Source organism: Typopeltis vanoorti, chromosome 10, assembly GCF_054136105.1.
Source record: "Typopeltis vanoorti isolate ZY-2024b chromosome 10, IOZ_Tvanoo_1.0, whole genome shotgun sequence".
NCBI classification, from domain to species: Eukaryota; Metazoa; Arthropoda; class Arachnida; order Uropygi; family Thelyphonidae; genus Typopeltis; species Typopeltis vanoorti.
Genome location: NC_143558.1, coordinates 25340975 through 25355661, shown reverse-complemented (window position 1 = coordinate 25355661; position 14687 = coordinate 25340975). Strand labels below are relative to the sequence as shown.

General features: G+C 35.4%; 1 protein-coding gene across 1 annotated transcript; it reads right to left on the bottom strand.

Moving 5' to 3' along the window:
* Positions 1 to 2988: 2988 nt before the first annotated feature.
* LOC150102244 (protein kinase 2-like) lies at positions 2989 to 10707 on the bottom strand. The gene is made up of 7 exons (XM_090399537.1): positions 10629 to 10707; positions 8722 to 8931; positions 6225 to 6337; positions 5895 to 6050; positions 4438 to 4511; positions 3222 to 3366; positions 2989 to 3081 (listed from the first exon to the last, which is right to left on the bottom strand). Exons 1-7 carry the CDS (start codon positions 10705 to 10707, stop codon positions 2989 to 2991), a joined length of 870 nt encoding a protein of 289 aa, XP_090255663.1.
* Positions 10708 to 14687: the final 3980 nt, after the last annotated feature.

The following is a 14687-nucleotide window of genomic DNA, read 5'->3' as shown; positions in this document are numbered from 1 at the left end:
TACTCACACTAAAATATGAATTACTATTTGTAACTAATAAAAGGATACAGAAATTGCCACTCTGTTCATTGAGGACTGGAAAATTTTGCACGTTGATCTCAAGAACAGAGTTATAACTTAACCTAATGCTAACCCTGATGTCACTGAAGTTAATGCAACCTTTCATAGGTGGGATTCGTATAAAAAATTGAACTTATGACCCTGAATCTAATTATGGCTTAGCAACAGGAACTGATGCCTGAAAAATCTTATTTCTTATTGCATGCCACCTCCACAGTCTCAAGACTAATCGCAGGAGGCTATCTCATCCACCTTCTATATCCCATCATCTACTACACTGATTTCTTCTGTAACTGCGCATGCTGTATGGACTTTGTTTGCAAAAAAAAAAAAAAAAAAAAATCCAAGTTGTCAGCCGGCTAATTCCCATTAGCCATTTCTGTTATCCAATTCAGTTGTATCTCTATTTTAAAAAGTTAATGAACTACTAAGGGGTGAAGGACGTTAGTAATTTGTCTGAGGTCTTGTTATACTATACGGGTATATACTTTTTGCTATTTTGTAGTCGGCATCAAAGGGATATTTTTGCAATACTGTGTTTTGAAGTTAGTACACTATGTAGCAGGGAACTCCGACACAGTTGTCAGTAGAATTACAAAGTACAGGTAACATTGGTATAACGCGGTACTTATCCAACGCGGTCTACAAACTGTAGTAACCCTTGGTCAATGCGATTTCGATATAACACCGTTTACAAATTGTAGTAACCCTTTATCTTTTCATATGTTTATCACCTCGCGACTTAAAAATCATATTTTATCTTCGCTAAATATGTGTCTGCCTGTATTCCGCATGCAAATATAAGTAGCGAATTTATAATAGGGGAAATAGCCTTTGGCACGCTTGTACATCAATTGTTTATCGTATAAAGTGTTTATTATTGAAAATTGTCTTCGTTTTCTTGCAGAAAAGCGCATTAAAAATCGTAAGTGTGTTAATCTCAAGCTGAGCACTTAATTTTCTGAGTTACATACAATGCTTTTTTTTAACATATAATGCTAAACGGAGGGGAAAGTTCTGATGAATCCGCTAAAGAATTCAGTTTAAAGAAATAAGCAGAAGGATTGGACTTGGTAAGAAAGTTATTTTATGGATAATGATCCCCCAATGGAGCGCTCTGGAAAATTCACGAGACAATCGGATATTTGTTTAGCTCCGTATTATGAACTTAATAAAAAAACTGCAGCAGAGTGGTAAACAAGGTCTTATTACTGACTTCTTGATAACTAAACCAGCCGAAGTATGCAATGAGAATTATACAAATGATGTCCTAGAGAGTTCAAGTGATGAAGACGACCTGCAGTCGTAAATAAAGAACATCTACGAAATGTTCGTTTTGAAGAGAGTGATGACGATTAAAATACGTAAACACTTTATTTTGCCTAAAACATTTATGTATTATGTGCATCGAAGTTTACGTAAGATTTATAATTTTATACTATGTATTTGTTTCATAGTTTATGTTTTCGTAACTTACATGAATTACCTGAATTAAATAAAAATATTTTTTGTTTGGTATGTAGTTATTTATATAATGATAAGCATTAAAAAAAAAATACGATTTCGGAACATAATCCTACTTTTTCTATGTGATCTGAGTCTCTCATAACGCGGAATTTTTATGGAACTAAACATCTGCGTTATACGAGGGTCATCTATAATTGGACTTGAATAATTCATCTTTTCGTAGTACTACTCTCAATAAACTCTCTCTCTTGCTAAATGAGGTTGTTGTGTCATAAAAATTACCTTTTAATGTTATATCATGAAGATAATCAGCGATCTTTATAGGTTTAATATGAATAGAGCTGGATTCAAATCCTATCTACCATACTAGGATATTTAGTGGGTTCTTCAAATGGTGGTAAGTTGCCCTGGCATCAACGGATTTGAAACAGTTAATTCTCGACAAACTAATTTTTCCACATGAAAAACTAACAAGTAAACACTCCAAGTGAACAGATATTAACATGTTTATTCTTATAATTGTTTCTACGGTAATTTCAATTAAGGCAAATGACTAAAGCAAGTAGGGCATTGCTCAATAGCCCAGGCGTAGGAACACTATAGCGCTTGATCAGTTACAAAGGGTGTTACTTGCGCACTCTGCCGGTTGCCGAGGGCGCCAGTAACCTAGCAACACCTTTGCTCAGTAGGCTAATAAGAATGTTTCCTAAACTAGTTTTTTTTTTAATTCCCCTCAGAAAATAGTACCTTTTTTAGCTTCTATTTATTAATTAAATCGAAATAAATTAAAAAATAAATCCGCCAAGGTGCAAAACTGAAAACAGTTTTAAAATTAAGAGAATTCTTTAATTATAAGTGAATATAATATACATATTATGAAATTATAATTTGAAATGGCATGATAGTGTGTTTAGCTGTTGACAGAAAAATATAAATAATCAGTTTAAAAAGAATGTCTCGTGTTCTTTCCAATAAAAGGAGAAACTCGATATCATTTTTGACAATTTTTAATAATTATATAACATAACATTTTTAAAAAATGAACAACAGTCGAGCGATAATATTTACAGTATCATATCGGAGCCCATGTTAAAGCATGAACTCGCAGTATTCATTCTAACATGGCAATCACCTAATCATTTCTTGCAGCTTTCTTCAAAATAGCACTGGTCAGCATCACTAAGATGTTTACACGTTCACTAAAACGACGTATCATGCACATACACACGCGGATTGAAACGTTTCTTTGCACTAATGTACGTCTGGTCGTACATTCTTCATCTTCTTCATCACGAGATTCAGGTTTAAGTCCAGTACAATGTGATCGCATCTTGTTCACACGATATACCACCACTAAAACATGAGTGATATAAACTTATAAATCCCTATTGGCATCTGGTCTTTCTTCAATCATTTGGTCACGATTCCTGTATCACTTAAGGAGATTTCTCGCGTCTGCCATCACCGAGGCTTCGGACATATATTCATCTTCAAGCATGGATTCGCCATCTTCAAGGCTAATCCATATCTGTTAAGTTGAATCCAATCGATATCCTGAAAATAAAAATATCCATGTAAGAATATGTCTGCATTATCAAAGGAAATTGAATCAAAATTAATTCATTGCTGTCGCTCTATGATTTCTTAAGTTTTAGTTCACTTTAAATGCAGATGAAATAGTCCAAGTCACTTACCTTAAAATAAGGATGGGATCTTATGCCTCCACTCTGAATAAATTGCATTCTGGCTTTTCTGTTTTTACATAGTAACCGGGATATTAAATCAGAAGCTTCTGGTGACATTCCTTTGGGGATATACACTGACTTTTCCAGTATTTCTCTATTGAACAACAACAATAAAAAAAAATGTTAATAAACTGAACATAATATACATAAAATCAAAATAAAACACAGATACAAATACACCCTTCCAAAGAATAAAGTGAAGAAGCAGTCCGTGAAAAGAATACATATTTAAAAAAAAATCCAAGAACACCAGGAAATGTGAAGGAAGAGTAAGATCGCCAACATAAATCGAATTAAGCCTAACACAAATCATTAGCCAATAACTATATTTATATTCAATTAAACACATTGAATCAAAGTTCTGTTCAGTATGGGGGATAAAATTCATCGACATGAATATTTTTGGCGGTTAAAAGTCTGAAAATAATATCCCAAATATTACTAAAACGCTACAAATATTCGATGAAACAAACAAAAATTCATTCAAGTCAGATGCAACATAAATGATACTTAATTAGAAATTCCCCTAATTAAAAGTATAAAAGCTTTACGATAGCTGCAGTGCATAGTTCAGAAGATTGATTTTCAGGTTATTGGAATAGATCTCTCAGACTTCTTAAATATCTCGAAAGAGAGAAATAAAAGTGAAATGAGGAAGGAATTACATCCGAAGATGTATCGTTCCAGAAAAGATTTATGCGAATTTGAATATGAGGAAAAGAAAAACAAATTCTTCTAAAGAGAATCTTGGGTTCAAACAAAATCGAGGGGACCTAATTTTCTTTATCATAAGAAGCCAACAAATCTGGGGAATGTCAAGAATCTAGAAATAGTAGAAAATTTACAAGATCTCGTAAACCATATATCAGAAGGTAAAGGTAAAATGAAATCTAATCAAAAGAGTCTGAACACGATAACTTCGTGTACATACACGTAACCATGTCCAAATCACATTATGAAGAAAAATTACTTAAACCCTCACATAAAAATGAGTGTTGTGGACACTCTTCAACTAAATTGAAATCTTGCTATGCAAATATAATATGAAAAAATTATGGAAAAGACAAACTGTGAAAATTTCAACTACGTCTACAAGTTTGCCACAGCGACAAGACTACATTAAAATAATTCTTACATCGACGAGAATATTAAAAACAAAACTTACCTTCTTGATTGGAAGGGCACATCTTTAGTCAGTAGTTCATAAGCAACAATACCAAAGCTCCACCAGTCTGCATCCTAAGAGAAAAGTAAGAGGATAATGAATAAACTGTTTAAAATAAGAATTATTTACATTAGCATTTACAAAGTCTGAAATAGTCTCTTAAAACTTAAAAAAAAAAAAAAACTGTCGATCGTCACGATATTCATGACGTACGCGATGAATTCTCGTTATTCATCGCTTCAAAACTTAGATATAAACTCCCCATTGACCGTTTGGCCAGGCGGAACGAATTCTTCTATGGATAATGCCCTTGGAATCGTAGAAATAAATCAGCATTGTCTTTACTTTTGACTTCTCCAATCGATTTTTTTTCTGATGCCCCTCTTCTGGTGGTCTCCACTCAGCACTCTGTTTCGGGCTCATATTCAAAATTTCATCACCAGTAACGATCGTTTCAAGGAAGTTTCAGTCCTTAAGTCCTTAATGAGGTACTTGTAGTGTTCAATTCGATATATTTTTTGGTCGTCGGTCAACTTGTGGGGAACAAACTGCTAATTCAATTTATGAAGGTCCAAACTCTTGGTCAAAATGTTGTGCACAGTTGATTTTGGAATTCCCAATTCATCTTCAATCAATCTCACTTTTTTGATGTTAACTTAGCTCAGTCCAGTTTTTGAAGGGGCCTTTCGTCGTCCTCAAGCGTCTCAAAAGCAGTTTGAAATCGCTTAAACCACTCAAAAACTTGAGTACGGGATAAGCATTGATCGCCGTATGCTTTTTGAAGCATTTGATGCATTTAGGTAAAGCTTTTACCAAGTTTAACACAAAAGTCAATCGCAGCTCTGTTTCAAACTCATTTTCCGACAGTTCGTCAAAATACGCTGTCGATCTTGCCACTATAACTCGGCTTCTAATGAAACAAATGTCATAAACAGTTGACACAACACTAACGAAAGTTGCCGCTTTCGACAACAAAAGATACAACAGGTGGCACCACTAGTTTCTTGTATTTTCGAAAAGTTCGGTTTCTTTTTTTGACAGAGGGTGTAGTACTATCATAATTTCTTGTATCAGGAATTTGATAATGTTCTCTTTATAATCGTTCTTTGCAATTATTCATCCTTTTGCATATATTATTCTATTTATTTCAACCTCACACCACACACTTCCCACCAACTGACACAATTTGAAGGCTATCGTAAATAGCAGTCGCCAACCATTTTATCCTATTAAAAGTTTCTACATTCCTCGACTTTGCTTTTTAACTGACCCAATTATCAGTTAATGAAGTTTCACTAAAGCTGTACAACCAATACCACTTTCGACACTCACATCCCAGCTACACAAATATCCTCATATAAAAAATATAAAAATGTTTTTTATACTTGAAATTATGTGACGAACCAAATTTAGAAATTATATAAACTTACATAGCTGTAATATTTCTCATTAAATACTTCAGGAGACATGTATGCTCTTGTTCCACAATATTCGTTTGTAATTTCTTTATTTCCTTGAAAAATCTTCGCTAAGCCCAAATCGCAAAGGGCAATGTGACCATTCTCCCGGATGAGGATATTATCGGGCTTGATATCACGGTGAATGATGCGGCACTGAAAAAAATATAATAATCACACCGTAAATAAAGAGTATATTTAATTGGTGAATGCGTAAACTAGAACAGAAATAAATAATCGCAGATGTATTTGATGCTTTAACTTTAATGAAGACGATAAGTTGGGTGAGTGTTTAAACTGTGACGTAAATCAGAAATGGTTTAAACTTACCTTGTGAAGATGCTCGATCGCAAGCAGAAGTTCAGCAAGAGAAAACTTCGCATTATCACTGAATGGTTTCCAATTTTGCATGTAATCCCCTAAGCAACCAAAAGGTGCATATTCTGAAAATTAAAATGAAAAATAATTATTAGTTCAAATGTCATTAAATAGGTTTTTTTTGCATTATAATAAAAGTAATCAAAAGAAGTTTCTATATTGATAATTTACTATGAGTTTATTCACCAGGAAGCTTTAACATTGTGTAGAACATTTATCTGATGATTTTCCGAATGTGCGCATGACAAGTGATTGTTGTGACAATGTGCGCATGACGAGTGGTGAGAAAAAGACAAAGTGGATATGGATCCGAAAGAGTTGTCGTCTGCTATTTAAAAGACAAATCACTGTGACGCGGATTTTGAATAAAAATAAGTGATATTCCACAACTTTTTTCGTTTTAGAAAAAATAGTTGAATACCTTTTAAAGTATCTATAATCTGTTTCGTGTTTATAAAGTATAACCATTTTACATGAAAAAGAAAATCTTTAATTTGATTTATCGTGTATTAAAATATTTGAATTTCATTGAAAAAAATTTCTTGTTTATTTGGTTGTATTGTTAAAATACGAAATGATTATAGAAATTGCAAATTGTATTCAACCCCAATTAAATTCCTCTTACAAATATCTTCCTAATTCTGTGGCTTCCAATATTTTGAGAGGGTTGCAGCTGATTACTAGGGAGATAATGAAGCATGGCGGTTCCCCCGTTAACATAATTATTTTTATGACTGTAACGTCATGATGAAGGTGCTGGATTGCCTGATCGAAGTGAAGATAAACCGAGTTTTCGGGTAAAGAAAACGCCACTACGGTATGAGACTGGCTAACTCACTTTCGTCTCAATTTCAAGTGAGGTGAGGAATCATGATTCCTCACCTCACTGACTCGAATCGAATCCAAGTGTTTCCAACCGGAGGGCTCGTCTATACTGTCTGAGCTAGGGAGGCTCACAAATATATTACTGCAGGTAATTCTTAATTGTAAACTTCAGTTAAAAAAAAAACAGCAACGCCAAGCATTTGACAGCCATAAAACTTATCGTATAAAGAACTAATGACACTGTCAGAGCACTAAGTAGGTTTCGAAGAAACCAAACTACTTGGCCAAGAGGACTATTTAGCCTATCATGCAATGAGAAACATAAAATATAAGGTTAACGAAGTAAAAAATGCAAAGCCTTCAAAAGGAGATATCCAAAGTTATCCTGATTAACGAAATTAAAGACTCCGAGAATAATCGTGTAACTAAATATAAAATCTATCGTAGGGAGTGTACAAGAAGGTCACGAATTCACTTAATAATCGAGATTCGTAAATTCGAGATACACCAGACGTATTCAATTGAAACATATAGGATTAAATTTTGGACTACTTAAGTATTGCTATCAGGGGACTGCGAAAGGGAGAGTGGTGTCTCAAAAGAAAAACGTCATGACTAGAGTACTGGAAGGGGCTGTTTTGGGGGTTTTGTTGTTTAGCTTCTATGTTACTGACGTTGGAATATGTTCAACTAGATGATATAAAGTTGAGAAATACTAGGATCAGGGCAGATGCTGTAGATTCACAAGATATCTGAATATAATGTGTAGATGGAACGATTTTGTAGTCTAATAATGTGTAGTGTAAGGTCACAAACTTGGGATAAAACATGCAGTTAATGCTTAAATATAAAGAGCCAATAGGCTTCATTTCGGCGATATAAACACTATTTAAATTAAGGGGATATTAGATCCCACATTGTTTTAAAACCAAATAAGAAACTCAAAGATTGGAATCAGAGAATTTCAAGAAATCAGAAACTCTCTGATTCCAATCTTTGAGTTTCTTATTTGGTTTTAAAACAATGTGGGATTTAATATCCCCTTAATTTAATTAATGTAGTTAATGGGAAATATTGGAGGAGTTGGAAGAGATGAGAGCGATGGCCGATACACACCCGACGTTTAAGGGTTACGTGTTCAAATTGTTTGACGTTACTACAGATTGTGGTAAAGATGGGGAGAAGTTGACGTACAGAAGAAAATTGTTTTGTTTCTTTTATAATGCTTTTATCAGGCTGCATAGAAACCACAATGAACAGAACTGATATGGTCGTTTAGAAATGTATGAGACAGTCAAGAGAAGATTCTGTAAGCGTGGGTGAGATCGATAAAATGTTGGATTAAGAAATAAATTAAGAGAATGCAAATTACAAAACCCTGTGTGTAGAAAATAGGGCTGGGGGGACCATGACTGTGACGTAATAAATAAGGGAACTTTTTCTTATCAGGATAATATAGGGATTTTTCAAAGTGGAAGAGAAAGATGCTAGGAGCTGTGTGTAGATGGCATTAAGAATCTTCATTCTTAAAAAGAGAAGCTTTTTAATTCTGTAATATACTAAACCCCCTTTTTCTATATTGTGATAGAAAATCTATGAACAAGATGCTTTTAAAAATACTTGCCCATCAGAAGATGGACTCCTTCTTTTGATTCGTAGGCTCCATAGAACTGGATCACAAAAGGCATCTTCTGACATTCCAGCAGTGCTGATATTTCGTCTGTCATTCTCCTTCCGTTTCTTTTGTTTGCCTCGATAAATTTCCGAGAGACTGTCTTCATTGCAAAAACGCCTTCCACATCATCTTTTTGAACAAGATGAACCTTTCCAAATCCTAAAAGAGAAATATAAAAGTGGATTAAGTGAATTTCGTAATTCAATTTAAAAACAAACTTAAATTAGCCAAGATATTTAAAATTAACTTTTATACGGTTTTGGCTCCACAATATTGTATAGATTCGAAATATCGGATCGGATTTTGTTTATTTGAGGATCAAATAAACAAAATAGATAACAACCTCACGAAATTTACAAAATTAGTATTTAAATAATTAGATGTAAAGGTTTGTTTCTATCAACAGAAAAAAATCCCTTACTTTCCTATTCTCGTAAAGACAATTCAACCTAAAAACAGTTGGTTATTAGGGCCGGTTTTATCATTAGGTGAACCTTGGCTATCGCCTAAGGGTTCTAAGACTTCGTGGACCCAGATTTTGCTACATAGTTCGGGGAAAAATTAAAAACTTCGAAAAAAATTAGTAAAACCTTGATTAATAATAAAAAACTGAAATAAGTCATGACGTCCTGGTGCTCGCTGATGATCCTACATCATTTTCGCTTTCTCTATTTCTTCCACTCCACTGCCCTTTGTGTACTTAACCTCAAGTGCAGAGATTTTTCCTCCTTCTGGCGTCTGTCCCAAGATGAGCGAGAAAATTCCGGAGTATCCCTCAAACTAACAATCAGTGGTCGCGACTGTTCTCACTTCTTATCTTCATTCCCTATAGAGTGAATTCTGTTGATTTTTAGATTAAGCCCTTCATTTTCTCACAGAATCGTCTTGTTAATTCAGTTCAGGTTTTCTAAATCAGTATAACAATGCGGTGGGAATTCTCATAGAATTGCAGGTATTCTGATGTAGTATTCGTGAAATAAGACCGCTGATTGGTCTTTCTCTTTGCTACACTTGTCTTCATCCCCACTCTGGCATTCTACTGATTTCAGATTAGTTCGATCAAGCTTTTTCGTAGGTGACAGTTGAGTCCGATGGCTGATAGTTTGGTAATTGTGTATCTAACATTCTTGCAGTGGCTGAAGAACGTTTGTGGGCAAAATAGCCAGTGTTTTCCATAGAGCAGTATTTCTGTAAGCAATAAGTGTAGGTGTACGTGTGAGTATGACAAAATATATATAGAGAGAGACCATGTATAGGGATGCCTAAATTTTCTTTGTCTACGGGCATCAGATGCTCTCGAACCGGCCCTGATGGTCATACGTTAGTTTAAAAAATATTTTTGGATGTTATACCATGTAACGGTCTCTGTAGAATTCAAATGAAAAGTGTTCTTAAAACCTTTTTAATATTGTCCAGCACTAAAGCAAAAATATTAAAAGTAATTTGCACCCTTCACTAAATGATTATCAGAGCAGATTCAGATTTTGTCAGATTAAGAAAAGTTGTGTATATAAGACTTGGAAGAATGAAACATAATCTGTTGACATGAACTATCTTTATAACAAACGATATGTGTGTTATATTGCAAAACTCTCATGGTTGCAGGTAATTCGAAACAGACCAAAGAAACAACCATTAGACCATCGAGGAAGCTGCTATTTTACGATTACCCTAAACTAAAGTGGATTTATTTATTTCTAAAATGGTGCTTAAACAGAGGACTGTTATTACTGCTGCGAACTGTGCAATAATAAAAGTCCCTACATACGAAGTCTTTCATTAGAAGAAATATTAAAGAATTCATAAGCAATCTTCTTTTTTCCTTATATATGTTTAGAAGAAACACTTCAACTTACCTCCTTCTCCAAGTTTCCTGATTCTTAAAAAGTCATGATATTCACCGGCTACGGAAGCAACCGTACGCAATTCAGACATGTTTTCCATTTCTCTCTCTTTTCACACGAAAAGTAACAGACTTCACCTGAACTGTGGTAAAACCGCCATGGTCGCTTTATATTTATGCCTAGATTGAAAACAGCGAACCTCATTGGTCAGACGAGAACCAATCAGAGAAATGATCCAGACAGTAGCCTTTCTTATAAGAAGCTGTGTGTGACGTCACCAACCTTCACGACGAGATTTTAACCAAAAACCGTTTCTTATTTCGCGACTTTTTAAATAATGAGTTAAGCCTGTAATTTTTTCATTAAAAACACTCCTTTTTTTATTATTTTTGATGAATTTTTTTGGTGTTGAAATTTTCCATAAAATATATATTAAATTTCCAGTAAACACAACTCCGCATCTCACGACTCATCCTCCATCTCAACACGACGCTACAAATAATATTTTTCTTTTGCTTTTGTGTGTTCGAATAAATATCCGCTACCACCTTACGGGACAGCGTAACTCACCCTGAACAGAAAAAGGTCATAGCACACTGATTGCAAAGCCAGATGCGAATCTTTAGGCCTAACAGAAGTTTTTCCTCATCCAAGATCGTTCATTCATTTGGTTAGCTGAATTCTCCTCATTCTTCGTTCTATAATTTCATGTAATAGTATAATTAATTCTTTATTGCCACTGGCTTTTTTTTTTATTCTGTGTTTATTGGAAAAAGTAAATAAGCCAACTGATAAACGTAAATATTCCTAACCTTAGACGAATGCTACTTTTTTTTTTGCTATTTTTAATGAACAAGTAAACAAATAAAGGAAACCACGAAATACTTGAACGATCTGTTATGTAATAACTAAAACTCAATGAAGTTTCACGCATCATTAGTTACATATCTTTAATAATACACTACGACGTATTATTTCGATGAAGTTTGGGCTAATATTGAACTAAGTTTCCCCATGTCAGGACTAACTGAAACACAACAAAGAGCACGCAATGCGAATTAAACAAGATAATTGTCAAAATAGTATATGAGATTATAAATATTATCTTATTGATTATAATTCGGTTCTCGAGGCATCCCAGAAGATAAAATCTACGATGCCTTTTTATTCTTTGACCAAATGTCCAACTTTGCGAATACGCTACAGAGAACACATTTATAAAATATCCAAATTCCCAGTGATAAAGATCCAATAAGACTTAGAAAGGAAAACAGATCTACACGATGAGATCGTGCACATTTGAACGATCTGTCTCATAATGAAATTCCAAATAATTGATAAAGAAATAAAGTAATTAAAAGGTTTGAAACAATTCATCTGAACTGACTTCGTTTTTCCAGTTAACTGATTCATAAAACAACATAATATTAACCAGTTACAGAATCCATGGTGCACAGTTCAAACCCCTTTTCCGTTTTGATCTCCTTTCAGAGTTTAAGTAAGCAATTTGCATCTCCGATGACTTGAACAGAACTGTAATTAAACCCCCATGTCACTTTACATTTCGATGCAGATTGAAAACAGCCAATCCATTGGCCACTCGAGACCTAATATAAGAACGCAGACAAAAAGTACTGTTGCGTAAAATGTGAAAAGATATTATCAATGGAGTACGACATAATCAACTTGACTGGCAAAATTATGTTCTCAAAAAAAAAAAAAAAAAAATGTCGACAATACTATGATAGAGAATATTACTATCATCACGTTGGTAGTTAATTAAAATTTAACATTTTGTGTTTATTTTGAGAATGCTTATTTGTTGTGAGTCTTTGCCTTTAAACTGAATTTTTATAGTTTTAAATTCGTTTTCCGATTTATTATTTTCTTTGAAATTTTAGATTTGGTTTAACTATTAGATTAGCACAATTCGTCTCTATATTTGTCTTTACAAATTTATATTTGTCTTTACAAATTAATTGCTATTAATGGATGAAATCCATTAATAGCAATTAATGGATTTCATACGAACGATCATTTAGCATAGAACGCCATGGTGGTTGATGCTGTGCTTGGTACGTCTGAGATGAAAATGTTGAGGAGTAGTGGCGATAAGAGGGAGCCTTGCGAGACACCTGCTGTGATGCTTCTCATGGAGAAACTAATGCCACGTAGCTTAACTTGAAATTTTCGTTCTTTCAGATAGGATTCTATGATTTTGGCGAGGTTTAGTGGGTATTTTTCAGGTGTTAGCTTGTGGATGAGGCCTTTGTGCCATACCTTGTCAAAGGCTTTCGCCACATCCAGAAAGATTGCACTTGCATGTTGTTTCCAGTAGTTTGGAATTCTGTAAGTCTGTGGACCTGTTGGGTTGTGCAGTGGCCTTTGCGAAATCCGAATTGTTCTTTTGGGATTAGGTCCATCTTGTCCGTTTCGTGTTGTAGGCGGTTCAAAATTATTTTTTCCGCGATTTTTCCAGATTTGATAGGAGGCTGATAGGTCTGTAGTTCTGGGGGAATTTAGGTGATTTTCCTGGTTTGTGGATGAGGATTACATCTGCCCGTTTCCACTGAGTGGGGCAGTAGTTGAGTCTTAGCATCGCGTTGATGATATCCACTAGATGCATAACTGTTTTATGGGGGAGTGCTTTTGTGGTTTGGTTTAAAATTTTAACAGGACCTGGGTTTCTGTTGTTGAGGATCTTGATGATTTGGTGTACTTCCTTTGGTGTAGCATAGCTTGTGTTTTCTTGGCTGCTGGTTTGATGGAGTGCACAGCGGACATTCCTGTGTATATTTTCAATGAAGTGCAAGTCCGCATGCGCATAGTTTGGGCTGAATTGCAGTTCCAGGAGGTCCGCGAAGGCTTTTGCCTTGTCGTCGTCTCGGTCGGCTATGCCCCTTTCACCGTGGATTTGCTGAATGTTGGAGCGGTCGCTGCGAAGGGCTTTAGTCATTTTCCACAATGAGTTTTCTTTGGTGTTTAAGGAGTTTAGCTTCTTCTTTCACAGCTGGTTCTTGTGATCTTTGATCGCATATCGGACTAGGTTTGTTGCCCTGTTTAGCTCTTGTCTATCCTGGGGGGGAAGGGGGACAGTGTTGTATGGTAACGGCGTCTGATCTTGTTTTTACTGCGGATGAGCTTTAGAATCTCTTCTGGGAGCAGGTTGGCTAGAGTTGGAGCGGTAACGGTGGAAGCTGTTGCTTGGCCAGCTTGTATTGTACTTTCCAGTTTACTGATCGCTGTATCTATTTCTTTAGTTGAGGAGTTGGTTGGAATGGGTCCGGTGAGGTTGCGAAGAGTAGCGTTCAGCTTTTGAAATTTGTGGAGGACTGCCTGGGGATGATTTCTGTTTCCCTGCCTAGGCTTAATAGTACCGGATTGTGGTCGTAGCTAAGATCATTGACTACCTGTAACTGGAATTGGTGCGAAGTGTTCCTGAAAATGCCTATATCCAGCACATCAGTTTTCCCCCAGCGGTCCGTGGTGTGTTGGTTCGGTGGGACTTGCTTTGATGATGTTTCTTGTCATAGCGAACGTGTGTAGGCTCTTCCGGTTGTCGTTGGAGAGCTTACTGTTCCATGCGGGATATTTTGTGTTTAGGTCTGCCGCCACAATTGTTGCTTCGTTTGTGTCGAGGAGCTGGGAGAGATTCGAGGCTATTAGTGGTTTGCCTGGAGGGTTGTAGACTGAATATAGCTTTAGGATACCTGCATTGTTGGTGCGTATCTCAATTCCAGTTTCTTCCAGGATTTTAGTCGTTGTCTTCTTGATGTCGTTTGGTCTTATGTCTTTTTTGACAAAGATAGCGGTTCCACCTCCTCTGGCATTGAGTCTGTCATTCCTAAGTAGTGCGTGGTTCCTTAGTTTGGGATTATCGCAGGGCCGAAGTTGCGTCCCGTTGATTAAGAGGATGTCTATTCTATGTCTTGCTGTAAATTCTTGTAGTTCCAGGAGTTTGTTGCTTAGGCCGTTGGCATTCCAAAATGCGATCTGAGTGAAGTTGTTCGAACCAGGCGTATTACTCATTGCTTATCATTGTGAAGATAACTAGAGTGTTTTTTAAGAATT

Coding starts and splice junctions, on each gene's coding strand:
- LOC150102244 (XM_090399537.1), bottom strand. CDS start 10,707: ATGTCTGAATTGCGTACGGTTGCTTCCGTAGCCGGTGAATATCATGAC. Junction 6,051..6,224: donor CGATCGAGCATCTTCACAAG/GTAAGTTTAAAC, acceptor TATTTTTTTCAG/TGCCGCATCATTCACCGTGA. Junction 3,082..3,221: donor GATCCCATCCTTATTTTAAG/GTAAGTGACTTG, acceptor TTTTATTTTCAG/GATATCGATTGGATTCAACT.